The sequence below is a fragment of the Lethenteron reissneri genome, chromosome 17 (genome assembly GCF_015708825.2).
Source record: "Lethenteron reissneri isolate LAM-NWPU_2019-01 chromosome 17, ASM1570882v1, whole genome shotgun sequence".
Lineage (NCBI taxonomy): Eukaryota > Metazoa > Chordata > Hyperoartia > Petromyzontiformes > Petromyzontidae > Lethenteron > Lethenteron reissneri.
Window position 1 is genome coordinate 2,169,151 of NC_083795.1, and position 22,666 is coordinate 2,191,816.

Consider the following 22,666-nt stretch of genomic DNA (forward strand, 5'->3'; position numbering starts at 1 on the left):
GTGCAGCGTCGTTCCCCCTAAAATAAGAATGAAAACACAAGCCTACGGTCGCGCGCACGTGTTTCTCGTGGCAATCCGACAGAAGGAGGTGCGCGCGCGCGTAGTGGGAGGGAGGGGGCGAATGGGGGGGGAGGAAGAGAATTACCCAAACCCCGCCCCCTCACCCAACAACACCGCCGCTGATTGGCCGAGCCGTGCGGGCCGCGACCCAATGATAAGCGGTCGTGCTGTCCTGGTTGAACTTAAAATCAAGATGGCTCCACGTATAAATACACGCTGGGGGCTCCGCTCTGTCGGTCGCGTTCCGCGTCTCCTCGGGCCGCAGAGGGCCACTCGTTACCCCGGTCGCGTCTCCCGAGGCCGCGGGAAGCAGGGCAGCGTCCCATGCAAAGAGCAGCGGCCCCGTCGGCAGAGGAGCGCGCGGTCAAGCGGCGCCGTGGGGTCCCCGGGCACTGTCAGGAGGCGCCGGGTCTCACCGCCCACTAGGCCGCGGCCTCCTTAATTTATTATTTTAATAGTTACCCCGTGATTTGTACATCTCCATGTAACCGTCGCGCTTGTTTTAGTACAGCGGCAACGTTTAGTGTGCAAGTTGCGGCGCCCCGTGTACGTGCGTGGACAACGATGGCCGTTTCCAGGTAAAGTGGAGTTACTCCTCTGCCGCTACCCCTCCTCCCCCTGGCACCACAGTGCGGCTGTGTAGCTGACCTCGTCCTTCTCCTCGGGACACTGGGACCGAGTGGCCACCGCTCTGTGGGGCGCTTGGTGGTGCGTGTCGACGTGAGAGAGAGTGTGACAAAGGCGGCCGGGCGTCTGTTGCGGTGGCCCCCTGCCAGCGGCCTCAACACGTGCAGCGTCGGCGGCCTTAATAGGCGCTCTCCGATGGTGCTGTTTTTGGATAAACTCTGGTGGTGTCCTTGCGTTGCGGTTGGTCGTATGAAACACATTACTTTCACTGTGTAAAGCGGTACAAGCTCCTTGGCAGGTAACAGTGTTGTCATGCGACCAGGCTTTGGTGTCGGGGTGAGAAACGGCCTATTGATTTAATAAGCACTCATTTCCTGTTAGTCGCAGCGTGACAAAACATCGCCTTCATTATTTCCCATAGTTCAGCCTGATGTATTCACAGGGTATGGGCAGTACAAGTTTCTGACATTTCTGCATCTTGTTAAAATAAGATTTTGAAGAAAAGTTTCGTGAGCGATTAAGGAACCCACAGGTCCAGTATGCCGTATACGGATCCAGTTTAATCGCCCTCGTAAGGTTAAATGAGAGCATGTGGGAGGCTAACGCAGCGTTATTGGTGTCGTAACGCAAATGATGCAGTCCGTCTGAAAGGGGGGGGGTTTAATTAGAAGAAAGCGCCACAGTCGAGGTGTGTCATTTAAAGAGTGGGTAGTTGTCGCGCGTGTGCTGATTGCTGCTTTGAAACCGCAGCCCAGAACACCATCACGACTAATCTGTAAGCCAATTTACATGTACCGGTTGCGGAGTTGAATGCTAATACAGTACAGTATATCGCAATTATGCACACTGTTTACATGGTTGTGCAATTATAATGTTTGTGATGTGTTTTTTGGCAACGGCAATGTCGGTTCATTTGTACGTTTCTGTTCTGCGAGTGTTTTACCGTGCTTTGAATAAGAGGAGTGTATGAGATCCTAATGGTGTTGGACTGTTAGATTTAATCCCGTTATACTCGAGGGGCTGTGATCTTATTCGCGAAGTCTTGCGGTGCAGATGTGCCATTGACGTCTTGCCGGGGCAGCGGTCTGCCCGCTGTGGAGCCTCGTTGTGAATAATGCATGCAGAAAAGGAAAGTGTGGCAATTGGGCGTTTCAATAATGATTTACTGTATAACAATTAATTTGGCACTGCACACCTGTATACATCCATAAACACTAATGTGGTGATTTATTTTATTTGACGTACAACATTATGAATGGTATTCTAATCTATATCAATGATTTATGTGCTTAATTATCTATTCTCTAACCAACCAAACATACTTAACATTTGATGCATTATATTACTTAAATATTGTCGTCCCAATTCTCTAAGCACTCAAGCGTGATCATGCTTTCATAATGCCCGAGTAGTGTCATTTGGTACTATATATATGTGTGTCCATAATACCGGTATTTTGGGTTAAATAACCTAAATATATAAATGTGTCGTTCAATCCACCACCACCCGACACAACCAATTGGTAAGGTTTGTCATGGATGATATGGGTCGCGAAAGCCGACGTGTTTAAAATAACTACGTGATATGTACATGAAACCCAGAACTCACGGGAACACATCTTGCTGTGAACCTTCCAAAGGAACCATATGTGCAACATAATGATCCTAAGGTTTTGCCACTCCGCTTCGAGACGCGCACCAACTGCTTGATACGATGCCCACTTGTTCTTCTGTTGCCTCGGAGTGCTGCTTCCATTGGTTGATGGCCAATTTTGTCAGTTTTAGCAGCAGTCAACGAAGTTGCATTTAAATCTAAACATTACGTTATTCCTATTTTGAATAAAGGTCATTTAGACATGTATGTACTCAATAGTAAAGTTGGAACAATAAACAGCTGATTGCAGATAACTTCTACATTCTCATCAGTAACCAAACATTCCAACTTGTATGGCCAGGACCCATATTCTATTTCATTTTGCAGATATATAGTGAATAAAATAGCCAACGTATGGAATGCAATATAATTTGTATAGCACCTAATAAGTCTTAAGCTCAGCAGAAGTAAATAGCAATAGTTTACATTATTGTTTGTGTAGCAGAAAATGTGTTCGTCAAATACATTGCCCATTGTTTTTATTAAATTTCAGATGCTTAATTGCTGTTGATTTTGGATTCCAACTTGGGTATTTTGCATTTGAGGCCATGTGTAACACTAATATGCTCCACCAAACAGACATTTATTTTCGAGTTGAATATATATTCACATTTACCACTGAAAAATTGGTACCCTTTGTTTTACGCATTGCAATGAAAGCAGATTGTTTGCATTTACAATTGATCGGTGTCACATTGTATCCAACGTGATATTAATTACTTTTGACTTTTCCTAATCTCATCTGTTTCATGCTGTGTGTGCAGGTGTGTGTGTGTTTTAATTGGTAATATCTGAAGGGAATTTGACTTCTCTTTGTGTTTGTTAGGTTGGACCGGCTGTTCATTCTGTTGGATACAGGCACCACTCCAGTCACTAGGAAAGCAGCTGCACAGCAATTAGGGGAAGTTCAAAGGCTTCACCCACATGAGCTTCACAACCTTCTTGCAAAGGTATCTTTACACCTTTTGACTTTTTATCAAAATATTCACATAGTCCGTCTTGTATTTTCACCAATTATAATAAATCTGTTTGTAATTGGCATCAAGATGGTGCAGGTTTAGTGCACCAACATGGGAATTGGCAGCCTCATCCACTCATTCTCAATTTAATTGGGTCAACGTTTGCAATATGAAACCACATTTTTAACAACTTAAAGAAATTAGATGTCTTTGAAAGCACAATCAAAAGATGAATGTGATTCCTACCTAGAAAACGTCTCAAGGGAATGTGCATGTTGATGCAAAAAAATGTTTACCGCAAGATCTTGATCAGTGTCATCAACCAATGTGTTTGTAAAAAAATAATTGGTCTTCACGAAAGGTTTATTCAAGTGTTTCATGTATCGCATGGCAAAGTATTGAGGAAATGTAATGTTGAAGGTTGGAGAGTAGCTAGTCAGCTAAAAACTTTAACTCCTGTTGGAATGGCAATAATTATTGTGGCTGATGTAAAGTAGACTTCTTTTCTAGACTTTCACTCCTAAGGCTAAATGGAGTGCACACTGGTTTAAAAAAAATGTTTCGTGGTTTACCACTTGTGACTATCAGCAAGAAACAGGTACACGGTGAAACCATTTTTTTGGTTTTTCCTTACAACGGCACATTGAGCATAGTTTCCGTAAGTCTACTTGGATTAAAATGTGAGATGGGGTGATTCGGCCTAGACACACACCCTTGGTTAGCTCAGATAGGTATGCCCCATTGCCATGGTGAAACCGGATTTGCTGACACCTTAATGTACAATGTCAGTTTAGAGGTACTGCTTATCCGTAATTCCATTCCACATGGTTTAAATGTTGGATTCGTGGCTGTGGTCTGGTCATATTTTTGGCCCTGTTTTGGAAACAACAAGCACGCGTGCGTTCTAGGTCAGGGTTAATACATTTTTTGTTCAGTGCTACATGAAGGCCTCTGCACATCACAGCAATAGTGGGGATTATTTGACCATACTTTACTATCTTGTTTCGTTTGATGGTTTGTGATTGGGGAAAGTCTAGGACTGGTTGAAATATATTTTTCACTTTTGTTAGCTGTCTCTAGGAGTAAAATTTGGGTCGGCCAAAGTCATTGCGGAGTGCGTGTACCACTGCGCCACTGTTCCACTAGGTCGGATTGAAGCACCTGTAATCAAAATGCATCGTCAATGGTTTGTGCAGTGTATACAGCCAATACCAGGGGTTGGGCACCCTGCGGCTCCGAAGCCACATTCGGCTCTTTTACGGATTCCATTGTGACGTTATTTATGAGGTACAGTCTCATAGTTGCGTGCATTGTGGCTCTTGAAATATATTTCTTTTGTATCAATTCGAGAAACATTGCTGCTCTTTTTATTTTGGTTGCTGACCCCTGACCATGGCTGTCGGGTTCTCCGTGGAAGACGGGGTCGGCAATCTGTGGCGTTATGTATTAAGGACTGTCTCATATTCACATGCATTGTGGTTCTTGAGATATTAAGTTTTTTACCGAATTCGACAGACATGGCTCCTCTTGGTATTTTGGTTGCAGACCCCCAGCCTACACCATCATAGGCTCTTGTAATCCAGGCTTTAGTGAAGCTGAGCTATTTCTAGGGAGCAGAACATGATCGAAGTAGTTATATGGGCTGTAAACTGCATGTTTTCTACTCGAGTCTACATTGTTTTACTTAATTTTGCAGGACACATCCAGTAATTGTCTACGAACACTTACCTCCATACCAGCTTGTAGAAAGTCCTACTATATTCTACCATTAATGGGACAATTGTTTGTACTTTCATTGGCTTTTATAAGGTTATCCACCATTAAAGGCTCGTACCATATCACTTTAAATAGAATAAGATTATATCGTATTTTATTTTGGCCATGTGTCACGGGCTATGCTCTTGACCCACATTTAGCAACTCATGAGTTGTTATTTTATTAGCCATCATCACCCATAGGGTAAAAAATAGAAGAATCAAAGACCACTTCATTTAACTTGTAGGAATCACTGGCAAAGGACCATCAGTAGTAATGAGCAATGCCCTCTCATTTGAGCATGAAGGTTTTTTTTCAACGTTTTACTGCTTTTGAGCATATTTCTCAAGTCTTTGCATTCACTGAGGCTATTGATTCTAATTGCTTGTCGAAATGTCCTAAATATATATCATTACAATGTAATAGAAGTACCAGTGCAACCATCACCTAAGCTGATGAGCGCTTTGCTTTGTTGCAGTAATACTGCTTGCTTTGACATTAATGAATGGATTATTGCTGGGCTGGCCTCATCAAACTGGCAGGCTGCAATGGTTGTCATGTGGTTTGCACTTTGTTTATATGCTGTAATTCTATACCGTGTTCATAGATTTAATAAATGACATCTCACTTGAAATATGCATACTGTATTTGGGTTCCGTGTTGCTCGTAAAGAATATGGAAGTGCCTTTTACTTCCCAATAATATTCACTATCATAGAATGTAGTTTGCATGTTCCTCTATTCAGTGGTGCATGCTTATAATCGTTCACTGTGGAGTCAAGGATTGGTGCATTCCATAGATGTTTGTAAGGTTACCACAACATTACGGTGCAGCAAGTGGGTTGTGAAATTGTCCATGTGGAACTTTTCTCCAGGTAATGAGTATTTCCCACAGTCGTTCATGAAATTTTTCAAACGTCCAAATGCAGGACCAGCCAGCATTAAGTATTGAGGCTCAGTGGCTCATGCATGGTCGTAATAGTCCTAACTTTATGTAGCGGGTGCTTTTTGCCGATCCAAAATTCTGTGTTTATCTCCAAAAAGGAAACCCTTATCCATGTGGACACCTGTGGATGAATGCAAGAGGATTTGCCATGTCTTCCGGTTGATTTTTTTTATCTGTGAAATGCTCGTGGATAATGGGAGGTTTGTGTGTTTCTGGGAAACCACTGTCAAATGACTCGCAGCCACGGATTAAGGGAGCAATTCACCTCTCGACTGCTTATGAATACCCACTGATAAGAAACACGAGATAGATGTCGTCTCTGGTTGTTGTGTCACTACTCACTACTGTGAGGCATAATGATATTAAGGCGATTCACCTTACCTATTTCTAGTTAACTCTACATGTCCGTGGATAACCACTTTCATTACACAAATCTAGAAAACACCATCGCTATCCATTTCTCTTTATATGCAAAAAAAGGTCCAGAAAGTCATGTAGATATCATTTTGAATGAAGTGATTTAAAATAAGTGAAACTTGATTTGTAAATTATCCGAAGGTCAACTCTTGTCTTTAGCGCATTGGGTATTTTACAACACATTCCTGCCGAGGGAGCTGGTAGGAACGTTGGGTTGCTCGGTCAATGGCCAGGGTCAACGGCGGCGTGGTGTATTCCGCAAATATGCCCGACTGTGAGGGTGGGCACAAGCTGGTGTGAGAAGGTTAAACGTTGAGTTTTTTATAAGGGCACCACGGGGTGACCAGCTCCACCCAGGCCCCACCCTCCCCACCCAGCCCCTCCCCACCCTCCCCACCCAGCCCCTCCCCACCCTCCCCACCCAGCCCCTCCCTCCCCAGCTAGCCCCTCCTTGCACGACGGACGGACACAATAATCCCCTGTGGGCTGGTGTAACCAGGAGGTTCCTACCAGTATCATTATTCCTAATGACACGAGTTGTCCAGACGTGTTTCAAATTGCTCTTGGTGCCCTTCCTGCATCTCTACCTCATATCATCTATGTCTTATGTGCATCCATAGATATACGTGGAGGTTATGGCTTTGGTGCTGGTGTGTATTCCTCGTCTTAGAAAGTCATCTGTTGTTAAATCTCGAAAAATTATACCTTAATGTCACGTGCTGACATTTATACATGGGTTTCTGAACTATCTCGTGCCGTTTGGTGTCTTTGTCAGTGTTTTTTTTAAGCACATACACCCACCAATTATTTTAATATAGTACTTCATAACATCATTGCACCTCCTATTATTATTAGTCAGAATTAGGCTACAAGATTAGTCTATGATTTAAAAGTGTGATTTTGTAAACTTTTTTTTTGCTTTCACAGCTTCCGCTATGCAAGAATCTGGGTGTTTTTAGAATTAGGTCACTGTTTAATTGCCAATATGCCGATTGTTTTACTTTATCTGGGCCACATGAAGTTAATGGGATTCCTCTAGTTTTTATTTGTCAATTGCTGTGGTCCTAAAACTAAATTTAGTGCTCCACTTCAAAATATACGTTTTCTTAAATATGTCCTGTTTTATATAAGAGTTGGAGGTCTTTTACATTGAGCATATATTTTTAACAATGTATTTCACATCTTACAAGTGAGTTGGACGTTATGGAACATCCATTTTAAGTATGGCCTGCGAACCAGATTTAAGTGACGTTAATCAATGTTGTGATGTTTCTTTGGTACGATTTTAGTTTTATTTATAGAACATCATCTGACTGGTCGTAATGACCCAGTTTGTGCACAATGTAGCACGCATTTTTTTCCACCTGCAAAAATATAAAGGGGGTCTTTGTATAAAGTGTTTACTTTGTATTGGCTCCGTTAGTCTGAAATGAGAACACTCAGCTGCTGCCATTCACCAAGTGCGCACACCACAGAGCTCGTAGGCAGATTTATAACCAAGGGTGACCTGTATCCACGAGCACAGGACATTCACAGAAACCGCAGTGTGACACATTATGGGTTCGCCGATAAAAAAAAAATCAAGTGCCCTATAATTACTGAAAAAAATATTTCCCAATTGCACAGTAAACTATCAATGTGTTCTACGAGTGCAATATACAATACTAGCTTCACTACCCGGCTTCGTCCGAGGCTTGGAATCTTGTCTTGGATTAATACACGGCCTACTCGGAGGGTTGGGGGGGGGATGCGTGGCGTCAGCGGGCACACCGCGTGACGCTGCCGCATGCAGGTGACATCACAGATGTGACGTCACCGCTCACTTTCCGTGCAAAATATATCCAATATTGCGCCCCCCCCCCCCCCCCCCCCAAAATACAAAAGTATATTCTTATTATTTTTGCATTGTGTACAGTCTGGAAGCTACTCACATGCCAAATTTCAAGTTTTTTGCATGTTGGGAAGTATGCTAAACAATTCGAACAGACACACATTCACAAATTTCCATTTTATATATATCGATGTATACCACTTTGCTGAAAGCATTTGATAACCCTTTCATTTTTCTGAATGTAAATCCTCACGTAATTTTCTAGGCCCGCCGGCAGGTCATGTAGCCTTACCCATCATTGACAAAAGACATCGATTTACTCAGTTATTTTGATATTCTGGAAAGTTTTTTTATTGACCACATTTCATCTTCGTAAGATTTTAAGCATGAGATTTTGTTATATTTACACGATGCTTTAAGATAAATCCTCTTGACCCTTCCTTTGACAGTTATAATTGGGTGCATGGCCTTGGGAGCAGGTCTACTGCAAGAATTAACTCTTTATCTTCTCAAACGACTCGACACACGTACACAACACTGCCTCAAAATACAATGAAGAAACGGCTCATGTGTTGTGGGCACGGGCCATTTGCTTAGATGTCGCCGATGTGTGTGTATGTGTATATATTTTTGAGGCTGTGTTGTCAACGAGTGAGTTTTCTGTTGATTGTGCTTTTGCACCACTGCCAACACAGCATCGGCAGATTTTTTTTTTATAGATATTTTTCAATGTAAATGCAGCTTGTGCATACTTCAACATCAGGTATGATTTGTGTCATGTTGACTGAATGTTGAAATGTACTGACTTCTGAAAGCATATACGTGACATAGTGTTGCAGAAATTGTTTGAAATTGTACCATGTGTAGTGACACAGCGCTGACTGTTGTACAGCAGCTGCAACTGCAGGTAGACGCTTAGCGCACACGCCATTGAGCATATACATGGGTGTGCCGGCAGGGCAGAGGAACTTGGGCAAGGGTCACGGTAGACCTCGTGGGGAGGCCCCTCGAACCCTCTGGTGGGTTCGAGAAGAGAGGCACGGCCTGGGCGGAGTCAAGCCGCGCCAAGGGAAATATAAGCAGCGGAGAGCAGAGCTCCGGGCAGCCGGTTCTGGGAGTGGACTTGTCTCGCCGCTGCCTTCGTTGCTGCCGCCTTCGCCCGATCATTGCACGGCCGGACAGAAGTTGGCTGTCTCGGGCAATGCCGTCGGTGCGACACGGACAGGGTTGTACGGCAGCGTGGTGGTGGGAGAGAGAGGGGGCCGGAGATGGTGGCGTGAACGCGAGAGATAATAAAAGAGAGAAGGACGGTGCCACCTGCGACTACCTCTCACTCCAACTGAGTGTGTGTGTGCTGAACGCCACCCGCACACACACACACACACAAACCTCGGGGAGAAGGAAGAAGAGACCTATAACACTACACATGTATGATCACGGGAGATATTGAAGACTGAAAGTTTCTGGTGAAGGACACCTTTCTGTTCTGCGTTGATATCCTCGTCGCTGTTTAACTGCACTGCACTGTTTTAAACACATGCTTTAAGTAAGAGGCTGAGGTTTTGCCCCTATTTGGATTTGAGTGATGTCTGCAAGAGTGTACTTGGTACCATCTGCAAGGGAGATTAGACCTGCTCTGTGGAGTGTGAATCTGTTTGAGAGTGGCAGGCATTGTTTAATTTTACAAGCACATGGGACAAAAACACATGCCATTCCCCACACATGCATGTGTTTGCAATGAAATTGATAATTCGGGCTCAAATGGAGACTTTGTGTCCAGGCATATGGCATACTTCCTTGCATTTGTGACGTTGGCAGAATGAATGAAGGGATGCGCATGTTGGATGATTTTCACTTATTGGGAGGTGGTCAAATGTAACATGCCACGATCCAAGTGAGTTGTGTATAGTCATCTCATTGAAAGTGTTGACAGGCACCTGAAGTCGTGGTGTGGTTTTATAATTTGGATATAGATGTTTAAGTTGTGTATATATATGGGATCCTTATACCAGAAAGGGTTAAGCATTTTTGCATTGTGCTCATTATTATGCCATAAGCAATAAGAGACGCGAATTTGCATTTTTTTTATTTAATGCAATGCTACAACAGTGTCAAAAGCGTCACGGAAACCAGAATTAATGTTTTTCATGTCTGGCCATGTTTTGGAGATATACTTGTAATGTGGATAGGAAAATGGAGTATTATACTGTGACAGTATTATGCATAAGTTAAAGTACTTGTATATTCTCACAGATAAGCCAAACTACTTTCTATTTTTTATTAACTGGTCTCTAGCCTTACAGGGCTGAGTGCAGATGATGGTGCTATACCAACCACCAACCCCCAAATTCGTTCTTATTTATCGAACGAATTTATATAATGCAATAGTGCAGTCCAGTTCACAAAAGTTTGGGCCCTTTGCCAGAGTGGAACTGCGAATGCTCGTGCCAACCACATCCCCACACGTGCAGGACAGTATAAATGCCCTGTTGCTCCATGGGTTGGTTGCTGACGCTCAGCTAGAGCACTGTCCCATTTGGTTTCTACAGCTGCCCTTTTGCTCTTTTACACTGCTTGCTTATTGGATGAGATATTCGTCATTGAATTTTATACGTGTATGGTCGAAAAATGTATGTTTTCTGGTCCACGTGGTGCTGCGGTTACAGCACTTCACTCTTAATCAAAGAAGGGGTGAGTTCAAACCCTAGCCGGTGGTTTGCGCAGCCCATCCTGCTAGTCTGATAAAATAGATACTGCATTGGGAAAGTTGACTGGTAATTGTAGGGATCGACTGGCTTCGGTTATTGGATCGTGGAATTTCCATCATTTGCTTTGGACTAGCATTGAAGATAATTACTGCTCATTTGATCAGGGCGACGTTTCATTTACCGAATACAATTTGCGATATTTCATTAGTCCGCACTAACCGCAGGACAGTGCCGGATAAATAAAATGTAAGCATACACACAAACAAATATGGAACATTTTTTGATCTGAACTTTTAGATCTAAAAAAGCAATGTTTACAGCAATTGTTGATGCTGATGGAACTGATATCTAATCTCTTGCCAGGTTACTGCTTAAAATGGTTGTCACTTGGCTACCTTCACTCCTGCAAGAAGAAACCCATTTCCATTTGTCTGGTTTGAGATCGCAGGATGGGCTAGTCACGCGTAGTGACACACACTCCATGTATTATTGCATTGCTCGCGTGTTTCTGCAGGTGATAACTTACTTGAGGAGCCCCAACTGGGACACGCGCATCGCTGCGGGCCAGGCGGTGGAGGCGATCGCCAGAAATGTGCCGGAGTGGAATCCCCTTCCGAAGTCCAAGTTGGGTGAGGAAAATGAGGGTGCTGTCGCATTGACCCAGATGACCTACACATACCATCTCTACGGACTCATTTCTATGAACACCCAGAATCTGGTTTTGCTTGTCTTGGAAACAACCTGGAGGCCCAGTCCAGCACACAGGCTCCCAATCCCCACTCCTGTTCTGCAAATAGTGCTTCAAGGGTTTACCCTCTGCTCAATCCATACACCCCTGGAGGGTTCTGCAAAGCTTTTTCAGTAGGCAGTGATGGTTACTACGTTTATTCCAAATGAATAATTTGCATGCTTTTATTGTACATCAAAATGTGCCTTAAGTTGGTTTTATTGGAATAAGCTGCCAGGCTACATTCAGAACCATTCATTTGATGCTGGATGACGTTCAAAGTGTCCAATAAGACGTTTAAGGAATGCGCATGGCTGTGTCCTGGGCTTTTCCAACATGTGCAATAATTTAGCACCAATTGGCTCAAATGTAATAATCCATGTTGGCATTGGAGTGATGTACGAGGCAATGAGCGTATCTCATTGATAGATTTTTTTTGCGTTGAACTAGTTACTGTTGGTTCCACCAAAGCTCAATGAAGCACACTCCAGGGGTGGCTTACTAGATAAGGTGTCTTTAAAATCATTCTGCTGCTCAGTAGAGTAACAAATACGTGGGGTTGTAATTCTGCTGTCTCTCTTTTGATTCCAAGTGGGGCATCGGGTCTGAGATTCCTGTCTGATCCTGGTGTCTGAGAGCGTGGGTGTATGTTAGACAAAATGTCATAATTAGTTGAACAAAGTATCTGTCTTAATGCCAGAACATGTCTGTTGATAAAGTGTTGTGAAAATGCACCAAAGCTTTGAACATTTTCTGATTGTGTAAAAAGTTATAATGGGCATTGCGATTGTCTCATCATGCTGCTGATGAGACGTAATCTTCGTGCTGTGTGCGCCTTGTGCATTTGTAGAGGGGGAGCAGGGGCGGCAGAGCCCCGACAGCCAGGATGACGACCGACTGGCGTTCCGCAGGTTCGACATCGCACGGTTGCTCAAGCACGGCGCATCCCTGCTCGGCTCCACAGGGGCAGAGTTTGACGTTCAAGACGACAAATCTGGTAATGAGACACACATTCGGCCATTTGGCATATGCCCGGTAAAGAAATCCATTTTCGTTTGTGGCATCATAAGCCAAGTGGTCTATCCACTACTAGATGAAGGCCTCCCAACACCACAGCTGTCCATCACAGTCCAGTGCTACGATCATCATTCTTGACATTAACTGTTTTTTTAGCTTTATTTTTTGTGGTGGTTGCCCTCTTAGATACGTTCTCTTCTTTTGCGATGTGCCCTGCATATGTCCATTTACTTTTCTTAATTTGTAAATAACATAGCTCTGATTTGTGTTTGTTCCTGGATAATTGTTTCTTTTTCTATCTTGGTGTCATTCCAATAATACATCTCTGCACGCTTCTCTGTGCACTTTTTTTTGCTTCTTCCAAATTATTTTCTGATTATTCTTTCGGTGTCATGAGATGAAGAATGATCTTTTTTTAAGTCGGTGAGCGGTGTAACGTCATCTTCCCAGAAAAAAGCCCTCGGAGAAATTTTCAGAACTCTGATCATAACTTCTAATAAAGTGGTTTCAGTAGGTGTCTATTGACACCGTGGGCATTCCTCTTCAAAGAGCATCGCATATCAAGAAGACCACAATGCTTTTTCATTCATGTGGAAAACCACATGTAATGTCATGCTTTTAATGTGTCGTCTTTGGTGACTGGGCTTGAGCCCATGTTGACCCATGATACTGTATAATACAGTTTAATCATGGGTAGCCAAAACATGGATTCAAATTCAAACCCAGAATCTTGCCATTGCTGGCTCAGTCTGCTGAAACATTATTAGCTCTGTGAGCCACGTGGCACACATGTCAAGGACTTTGCAGAGGTTATATGAGCTCCCTGGTGAGTTGAGAAAGCAAAAATGTCGTCTTGTGCAAATAAACACCCATTTGCGATTGGTGTAAATTCCGCATTCTCATGACGGGGTCATTATCTCCATGGAATCAAGAATATTGCCGTTCCACAATGTACTTACTCCATTTTGTTGGCTGCAGAAGGTTGCCATGTGCATATTCCTGACTGGTATTGGAACCCTATAATCGTCAAATTGTGAATTTTTACATTTGAAGCATGAGACCAGATTGTAAATAATTGGGGCCTTGTGCTTGGCTTACCATGTTATATTGAGCATGTGCAAAGTGTAGTGAAATCATCCTTTAAATTGCAAATACATTGAGGAATGTGCTGGTTGTATTCACTACTAGAAGGCCTCCAAACACCACAGCTGTCGCATCACGGTTCAGTACTGCTATCATCATTACTCACACCTACAACTGGCTCTGGAAGAAACCGTGCTTTGTGTGTTTGAGTTGTTCAGAGAATGTATTGTGCTTCTAATTGCCTCTTTGAATTCACCAACATTCATTCCGGTCATGAAAAGGGAATAAGGTATATTCATACATTGGCTTACAATTTGCTCCAGATCTATTTTAATTTACCTGATATTTGACCTCTTCTATTTATGGAATACTCACACACATTCTCACACATGAGTAGCAACAGCCTGACGTTTGGCGAATTCATGTACACTCGGCTGAGGCTTCGGGAAAAATGCCGCCCAGTGGTGATGCAAATATCGAATGTTGTGTGCCGTGGAAGCTCGTTATGAAATAAACCGGTCGATTTTCTCTTGGGTGGGAGACTATTGAGGTAGAATTTCTTTTTTTTAGGATTACTGTGCAATTATTTGGCCTTTAAGTGCAAAATGTCCATGTGCAGTCACACTTTTGTTAATTCATAATTGAGGGCTTTAAATGTCCAATGGGGCCCATTGTTAGTGATTCCTCATGCTTGGTGACCTTAACTGTAGGCGGACTGCTTTGAGGTGTCGTGCCACAAGATGTTTGTCACCTTTGGGGGAGGAAAAAAATCCATTTTGTGAGGAAAAAACATTTTAAAGGTGGTGTTTTCAATTGCGTTCAATAATGGTATTGTCATTGTGACTGTTAGAAATTGTGTGGAATTTTATTTTATTTTTAAAGGCCAGCAGTTTCTGCCAAATGCTTCTGTTTGACACCTCTGCTATTTGTGGAGTGCGTGGGGTGTCTTCACAATGTGTTCATATAACCTGTTCTTTGTGCAACAATTATCATTTGCCAGATAAATTTCGAGTTATAAGAAATTCGTATAATTATTTTGTAATCTTTGAGCTCTGTGCTTTGCAAATTGATGGTAGAGTGTAGTGTTTAATTTCTTTGATAGAGTAATAACCTGTAATATTGCTTAATTGTGTTGTTCATTCACATAAATAGTTTCATGTAGGCATGTAGCCATGCTCATGCAAATAAATATCGGTTTAAGTTACGATGCTATTTTTCTAAATTTGACGTTCATTTGAGTAATTCCTTGTTTAACACGGTACATGCGTTGCTGAAAAGTGCCTCGTTAGGCAAACACGTGTAAAACGAGGAATTGCTGTACTGAATCACGTTTGCCACTGTGAACTGAAGTCATCCAATGGTGCGACAAAAACCTGAGATGAGAGAAAACTATCACTGCACCGCTCTGGCGCAAAGCTCAAAGAAGTTCATCATGGACCACTCAGAAACTGCGTTGATAGCGGTCCGCGTTGTGCGAAAAGTGTTTCCAAAGAGTAGAATTGTGTTATGGCGAAAACGTGTTGTGTGAAAAACACGTTTTTTAAATGAGGACTTGCCTGTACAGCTATATTGAGCAGCATACAACTCGCTTCTCATGAAGCCATATCTCGCGGACACATTAAATTATTAAGCTTAAATTAATGAACGCTGTAGAGAGTGGTGCACAGAGTCTTCAAAAGTGCAGCCATAATTTATTGATGGTTGTTTCATTGTGGTATTGTATGGAGTGAAGTGTTCATTCTGTATCACAAGGCAAGGCTTAAGAGGTGGGTTACATAGGACCACTGCCGACATTGCACTGCTCTATACTTTTAGCTCTAGGTGAGTGGTTGTCAACGTGGTTTTGACTAAACCCTTTGAGCCACTTAAACCATTACTGAGCTTATGAAGAATTACTGTTTTAAAAATCATAATTACACATGCAATGCAACACATTTGTAACTGTTTTTGGTTGACTCTGCAGTCATGTGTAGGGGTGGTGTGCAGATTTGACGCACATCCACCTTACCTACTTGAACCCCAAGGGGCTGTGTGGAATTCCGAAGGACCCTTTTGTTGTTTGGAGACCTAAACAATTATACAAGCAGTCGGGGAACCCCAAAGTGACCCCAAATGGGTAATTAGATCCCAATTGATAAGAGCAGTGCAATGATTTAGACTGCCTACAAGGTACGAATGGGTAACTAGATAAACATGTGGTGTCTCGCACGGTAAAGGTCAATGCTTGGCGGTGGTGGCTACACTATGCCAGAATCTTACGATGTGCTTCCACATGCACTATTCTCACTGGCTGGGGGTCGGACCGTGCGCCCCTGTTCAGATGTGGACCCCAAGGAGCGAATTGCACGGCAGAGGAAGCTGCTGCAGAAAAAGCTCGGTCTGGACGTGGGCTCGGCGCTGGGCATGAACACGCACGAGCTGTTTGACGACGATGACCTCAACGCTTCCTCGTCCAGCACCAACCACACCAAGCCCCAAGTACGCAGCTAAGGGCACGTGCCATCCCTGGAAAAAAATATTAGTCGTTTGGCAATAAATTTTTGTTGATAATTGTTGGCAAGAATTGTTTACATGTAGCTTGTTTGTGCCTTTTCTCGTACGAAGGGTTCAAGTTGTTAAATCGCAGTCATGGAATAATGAATATTGCTCTGGGAGGGAAGGTGCAGGTGTCATCTGCTTTCTGCCCGGGCTCGATCGGAGGCAGCCTAGTTTTGTCATGTAAGCGTTATTGCCGTTTGAAACTCGCAGCCCTTCAATGCCGTGGAGATCATGGAGTCTGAGTTTGCGCACGGAATGAGCAATCGGCAGAAGAACAAGGCTAAGCGCATGGCCAAGCTGCATGCCAAGCAAAGGTCGAGAGAAAACACGGACGTCGCCACGACCAGGTGAGACGGCTCGCCAACTACATTAGCTTCTCTGCCTCGTGTAGTTGTAGGAAAAAAAAGGCTCGCTGATTGACAGCTCTGCCTACCCCATTGATTCTCACGGGAGTGCGGACGTGTTAGTGGTGGGAAGATAATGTGGTTGATGCTTTTGCTTATGGGCTTTTATCATCAGGCGATTGTCTGACGCAGATGGTCTTAAACTTTATCTTTTTGGGTTTTTTAAGTCGTGTAGTTTTTTTATTTCTCTTTTAGCTTGACTGTTACTGTGTTTATTCGTACATGTTTATTTCCAAAGTTGTATTATGCTTGTGCTGTTTGCTATGCGGGTGTGCGCAAATCAAGCAGATGGGAATCTCTGCCCATGCTTTGCTTTTAATGAGGAAATTCTCTCTGTGCAGTGACACTGTTGATGGAGAGCCAGATGAGAAGAAGCGAAAAGTGGCGGTGGAGGTACCCATTGTTGAGGACAAAGTCCTGCTGGAAACCCTACCCGAAAACAGCTGTCTCTTTGAAGAGGTACCATGACAACCCCGTAGTGGCCATAAAGGGACATTATAAACTCTGTCTGTCACAGGAAGGATCTTGATGGATCGCAACAGTGATGTCATTCGTATTGCATGCGATGGAGTGTGAAAAATATCTCTGAACTCGCTCCGGAATTTGTATTTTCATTTAGAAGCTTTAGAGGCTGTCCAAACAACATTTCTCTCGTAGTACCCATTAGGGGAAGGACATTGAGGCTCAACAGCAGTCTTTATTGTTTATAATTGTTTATAGAGCGTTATGGGATGCTGTTAACATGAAGGACGCTATATAAAATGAAAGTAACATTATTATAATGATGGCTGCTGATCAAGGACGATTGTAGAACCAAGTCTGAGAGCTCTGCTGATCTTTGGGTTCCATAAATGTATCGCAACAAGTACAGGCAGAGCTGTCATGGAGAAATATTAACTCTGGCTTGTGTCTTTGACTGTGAAAGGCCGGTCTTGGCAGCATGTACGTGTTGATTTCATGATAGGAAATAAAAAAATACTCTTGTTTTATGCAAATGAATGGGGCATGTAATGTTAGCCAGGGATGAGCAGCGGCAGGTAATTGTTTAAGTACTGTGACTTGTATTCGCTTTGCAAACAGAGAACACGGGATTTTGGTGATGTGTCATGTTTTTACTTGAGACTCTTGGCTTTTGAAATATTCATGATTGCAAACACTTGCCCCCATTGGCAATGTGCCTCTGCCACAGAGCCCTGCTATATTTCGTAATGGATAGACCTCGCCACAACAATGCGGCAGTTTAAAGCCATTCTTCGTGAGCCATGGTTTTTGTTTGCCAGATGCTGGTTACTCAACCACTTTTCTAAGTGCATTCTCCATGCTCCTGAAACATTCCAGTCACTGTGATTGTCCAATTCTTATCATTATAATGGGATACATCTTTACTCAATTGTAAAGCTGATGTCATCGCCAAGTGAAGTGACTGTGCATTATCCATTTTGCATGTGTAACATTGAATAGCATTCTGTTAATTATTTCCTATATAGCAACTAACTTAAAAACCATAGACCAAATTAATTTCCCTCTGTTGGTTCTAGATTACACACTGGCTTTTGCATATTGAAGACTTGTTCGTTTTCTAATGGTAATTCACTTTCCTCCCTGAACAATAATTGGCATTAATGAATTGGTTAAAACCTGTTAATCTTAATGAATGTAATTTTCAGCTAAGCTGTACTAAATAAAGATATTTTTTATGCATGTATAATTAAAATGAAGTGTGTGTGGCAAGGACATGATTTTGCTTTAAAAGCAAGCTAAGTTGATGTTGCAGTGCAAGTGCATGTGTTGGTGTTGCTGCAGATCTAGGAAGCTGAGAGTTATCGCCCTTTTTCCCTTTTGGGTATTTTTTTGCAGCGGTGACACTCCAGTGTCACGAATAGGAGTTTGGCAAAGGTTATCAAAAAACAGTGTGCTCATGTGAAGGTTGCAGGTGAAGTTTGGTTGCGGTCAGGACCTGTATATCCAACTCAATAAATTGCTTCACACGTGGTGCGAGACCCCCACGGAGGTTGCAACTTACATGTCGACGGTTTACTGTCGAATGGCAACCAACGTGTTCAAATTACATTACCACAACCTTTGCACGTGAACCTGACGATACTGACTTGTGCTCGTTAGCAGCTGGGAACAAGTGTTATCAGAGCTGCTAATGATTTAAACAAATGAAAGGAAGACTAAATAACCTTGGTAGAATTCTTAAAAACTATTGTTTTATTCATTTATATTATTCCTTGGCAACCAAAACTCGTAAGAGACCCTCAGGAATGGTAGTAATGGTGATGTCTGCTCGGGTGCTTCACAGTTTATTGCCTTGCAGAGTATGTATATTGTATAAGACACTCAACGTTTTAGCAGACACAAACAAATGTTGGATAAAGGCATTGACGTTCTTCATTATGCAGGATTAGAAATTAATTTCTGTCTGCACATTATTCTAATTCGATTTTTGTTGGGCGGTAATTGTTTTCATTATTACAAATTCGTTTTATTTTTTCATTAGGATTCATGAATGCTTTAATCGCTTTCAAAATGCATATGTGCACATGTACACCTCATTGGTCGCCAGGACAGTAGTAGCTGTGGCCCCATGGTTAGCTGATTAATTCGACCTTGTTCTTGCCGAGTTTTGTATTTAGGGAGTTTTTATTTCATTTGTTTAACCAAGGCATTGCTTTATACAATGCAATTTTTATTTATACAGCATATAAATATCTAAATATGGTGTGCAGAAACAGTGGGAATATTTTATAGAGAAAGGCAGTTGGTTATAGGGAGAGGGTTGGAAAAGGGAAGGTCTTGGGTGTGGACTTGGCAGGGAGTTGACAACACAAATGGCTGGGGAATGTGACTCCCAGACCATACGGGCAGCAGAGGAGGATGAGCGCCCTCCCTCTAAACAAAGTTTTGACTGCAGGCTTTGACAGAGAGCCTTGGTTGCTTGAGTGGGGGCAATAATGATGAAAGGGGAGAGATGGGCAAGGGAGTCCATAGTGGATCTTCAAGATGTGGAGTCCGATTTTAAAATTGATTTGGGATTGGTTTGCGAGCCAGTGGAGGGATCTCAGAATTTTAGCGATGTGGTTTTAGTGATGGGTGTGGGCAGCGTACATCTGTCAGCTTACTCATTCTAGCCGTGTTTTTTCTGATGTTTTTGTTCATATATATGCAATTTAATTGCAGTTATTGGCAGTTTTACTCATCCACATTGTTACTCCATACAGTCTTGTGCTCTGTAACGCAGTAAGCTGTCATCTTTTTTTGTTAAACGAGAGAATTTGATTTTTATTAATCTGAATGTGTGGTGCAATTCACTTTTATTTGCAGATGAACGAATGGCCATTTGAAAGTTTTTGTGAAGAGCTATGCAATGACCTTTTCAGCCCTTCATGGGAGGTACGTTTATTTTCACTTCTTCGGTTCTGACATTTTGGATGAGGATTTTTAAGTTCTCTTCGACAGGCCATTTAAAATAAAGTCTTCTATCCTTCCCATGTACTTGTAGTTTCCACAGCCATCAAAAGATTTCAGCTGTGATTTGCTTAGACCATAGCAAAGATCTCAAATGTTCCTGAATTGAACATTTCCAAGTCCTGCACACTAACATTATGCTATCTTGTGGCTTAACCTCTGAAGTATAGGCCAAGCATTTTATTTCCAACTCGCCGGTAGCTTAGGATTACTCCAGTTGCTTTCGCAAGATAGTTGTGATGTGCTTTTTGTTTACTTTAGCAAAAGTTGAGTTAAACCACAGCTATTAATACATCTTAGCTTCGGCATGCTCAAAGCTCACACTTTGCGTTCAACCACGTACACATCGGTTTTGTAAGAGACTGTCGACTAATGCCGGTATGCATCTTGGAGTGTATTGGTTTGCAAACTGCTCGTTCTGGCTACGATACGGGTAGCGCTGCTGCTTCTAATGTATCCGGCAAGTGTGTACGAGTGTGCTAGTTGCTTTTTTTTGGAAGGTGGGAAGTCCTGTGGTGTGCTTAAGATGATGAATGCGTGGAGCACACCGTTATCGATGCGCACGTGTGCCTACGCCAGGTGCGGCACGGTGCGGCGACGGGCCTCCGCGAGGTATTGAAGGCACACGGGCCAAGCGGGGGCAAACCGGCAGATGCCACGCTGGAGGAGGTGAGCCACTCTCTCTATTGTACGTATGTTGATCGTTCACACCGTACGTAGCCAACCGCGCTAATCGGAGGTGCGGGGGATGGACAGCAAAATACACACGAAAATACGTTCGAAAAGAATTGAGTTTTCAGTCTCGATTTAAAAGTAGAAGGGCATCTGAACATACGCGCGATGTGGTGACGGTCTTTATCTGATGGCTGGCCAAACGCCGCTGCTCTTCATTTGCACCGTGCACGGAATGAAGACGGCAACTGCAGTGTGTGCTCGATTCTTATTTGAGTGTCAAAGTACATAATGTTAATTGTAATCATATTATTTATTCATCTGAGAAGGCCTAACTCACGAGATATTTTTGTCAAAGTTAGAATATTGTTTTAAGAAGTGTTGTACATGTCTGAGAACTGGAGTATGCAGAGAAAACACACGTGTGTATCACTGAAAGATCTACACGATGAAGGGAAATAATAAAATAGAAATAAAACATAAGAAATGTATTATTATTTTTATTTCATTATTTCCCTCCTACGTGACTTTACCGAAAGATCCAATAATATGAATCCCCCTACAGTCACGAAAGCTTTAAATCGAAATCTACACGATGGTTTTCTATTTTGAATCATGATTTTGTGCAATTCCTACCATTGCTCAGGGTTAGCCTGCAAGTCTAAAGCTCAAACTGGAATGCTGCTGTGAAAACGGAAGGTGTTATTCTGCTTGTAGCCACAAATGCTGCATGTCGAATGAACCTTGGTGTGTGTGTGTGTCCACAGATAGAGGAGCAGCATCAGCAGTGGCTGGAGGACCTCTCTATCCGCCTGCTGTGCGTGTTCGCCCTTGACCGCTTCGGGGACTTTGTGTCTGATGAGGTGTGGCCTCCACTCTCTTACATTGCGGCTCTAGACACTGCAGGGAAATCCCCGCGATGCAAATGGAATCCCTTCTATTTCAGTGCAGTCCCTCGTATCTCTGGAGAAATTCCTTCTACCCATTTGGATTCCCTCCTTTCTCCGCACAAGTGATTTGCTTTGACGAGCAGTTATGGAGGCATTGTAGCTTTTGCATTTAGTGCAATGCCAGTCCACTATGCTATTATGTTTCTGGTTAGACTAATTCAATATCTGGCACCTCTTTTATCTGCACATGATAAAATGCAAAGCACTTTAGACCGATAGAGATTACAAAACACATTTTACAGTATGGAGGCATGAATTGTAGTAGAACTGGAAAACGTTCAACCCCACATATCCTCGGAGGCCACGTCTGAGTATATTGGAATTTGATCAGTAAGATGAAGCCTTACATTGAAATTGCTTTCATGTTCAAATGAGTGTGGTGTGACGCTCATCTGTATTAGCATCCCAAAATCATTGGTGTAAATTCCTCTTCCCACTCGCAGGTGCCAGTCTCTTTAAGAGACACCCACTTGTCTTCTTGCAATATGGTGCTCATTGTATTGATCACAGGCAATGGTGTGCTCTGTTGGTTTTTGACCATGATTATGAATTCACAACTCGTCAGTTATAAGTTTGGCATTTTGTCACTATGCCACAGCCGTGTGTAGGATTGTCGATGGCTCATCGTGTCTATTCCCACCCCCTGTAACCATTGCTGCTGCCGTCAGGTGGTGGCGCCCGTGCGGGAGACGTGCGCACAGACACTGGGCGTGGTGCTGAGGCACATGCGAGCCGAGGGCGTGCTCGGGACCACGCGCGTGCTGCTCCAGCTGCTGGGCCAAGAGCAGTGGGAGGTGCGGCATGGCGGGCTGCTGGGCCTCAAGTACACCCTTGCAGTGCGCCAGGTGA

General features: G+C 43.1%; 1 protein-coding gene across 1 annotated transcript in view; it reads left to right on the plus strand.

The window, feature by feature from the left end:
- The first annotated feature begins 252 nt into the window (after nt 1–252).
- Nucleotides 253–22,666, plus strand: part of BTAF1 (B-TFIID TATA-box binding protein associated factor 1) — a 52,976-nt gene continuing 30,562 nt past the window's right edge. The window contains exons 1-11 of the mRNA XM_061552812.1: nt 253–638; nt 3,167–3,290; nt 11,470–11,584; nt 12,533–12,679; nt 16,103–16,260; nt 16,531–16,667; nt 17,066–17,183; nt 20,052–20,120; nt 20,775–20,864; nt 21,635–21,730; nt 22,486–22,662. Coding sequence (XP_061408796.1) covers nt 625–638; nt 3,167–3,290; nt 11,470–11,584; nt 12,533–12,679; nt 16,103–16,260; nt 16,531–16,667; nt 17,066–17,183; nt 20,052–20,120; nt 20,775–20,864; nt 21,635–21,730; nt 22,486–22,662 — 1,245 coding nt within the window. The 5' untranslated portion in view covers nt 253–624. The remainder of the gene's footprint in view (nt 639–3,166; nt 3,291–11,469; nt 11,585–12,532; nt 12,680–16,102; nt 16,261–16,530; nt 16,668–17,065; nt 17,184–20,051; nt 20,121–20,774; nt 20,865–21,634; nt 21,731–22,485; nt 22,663–22,666) is intronic.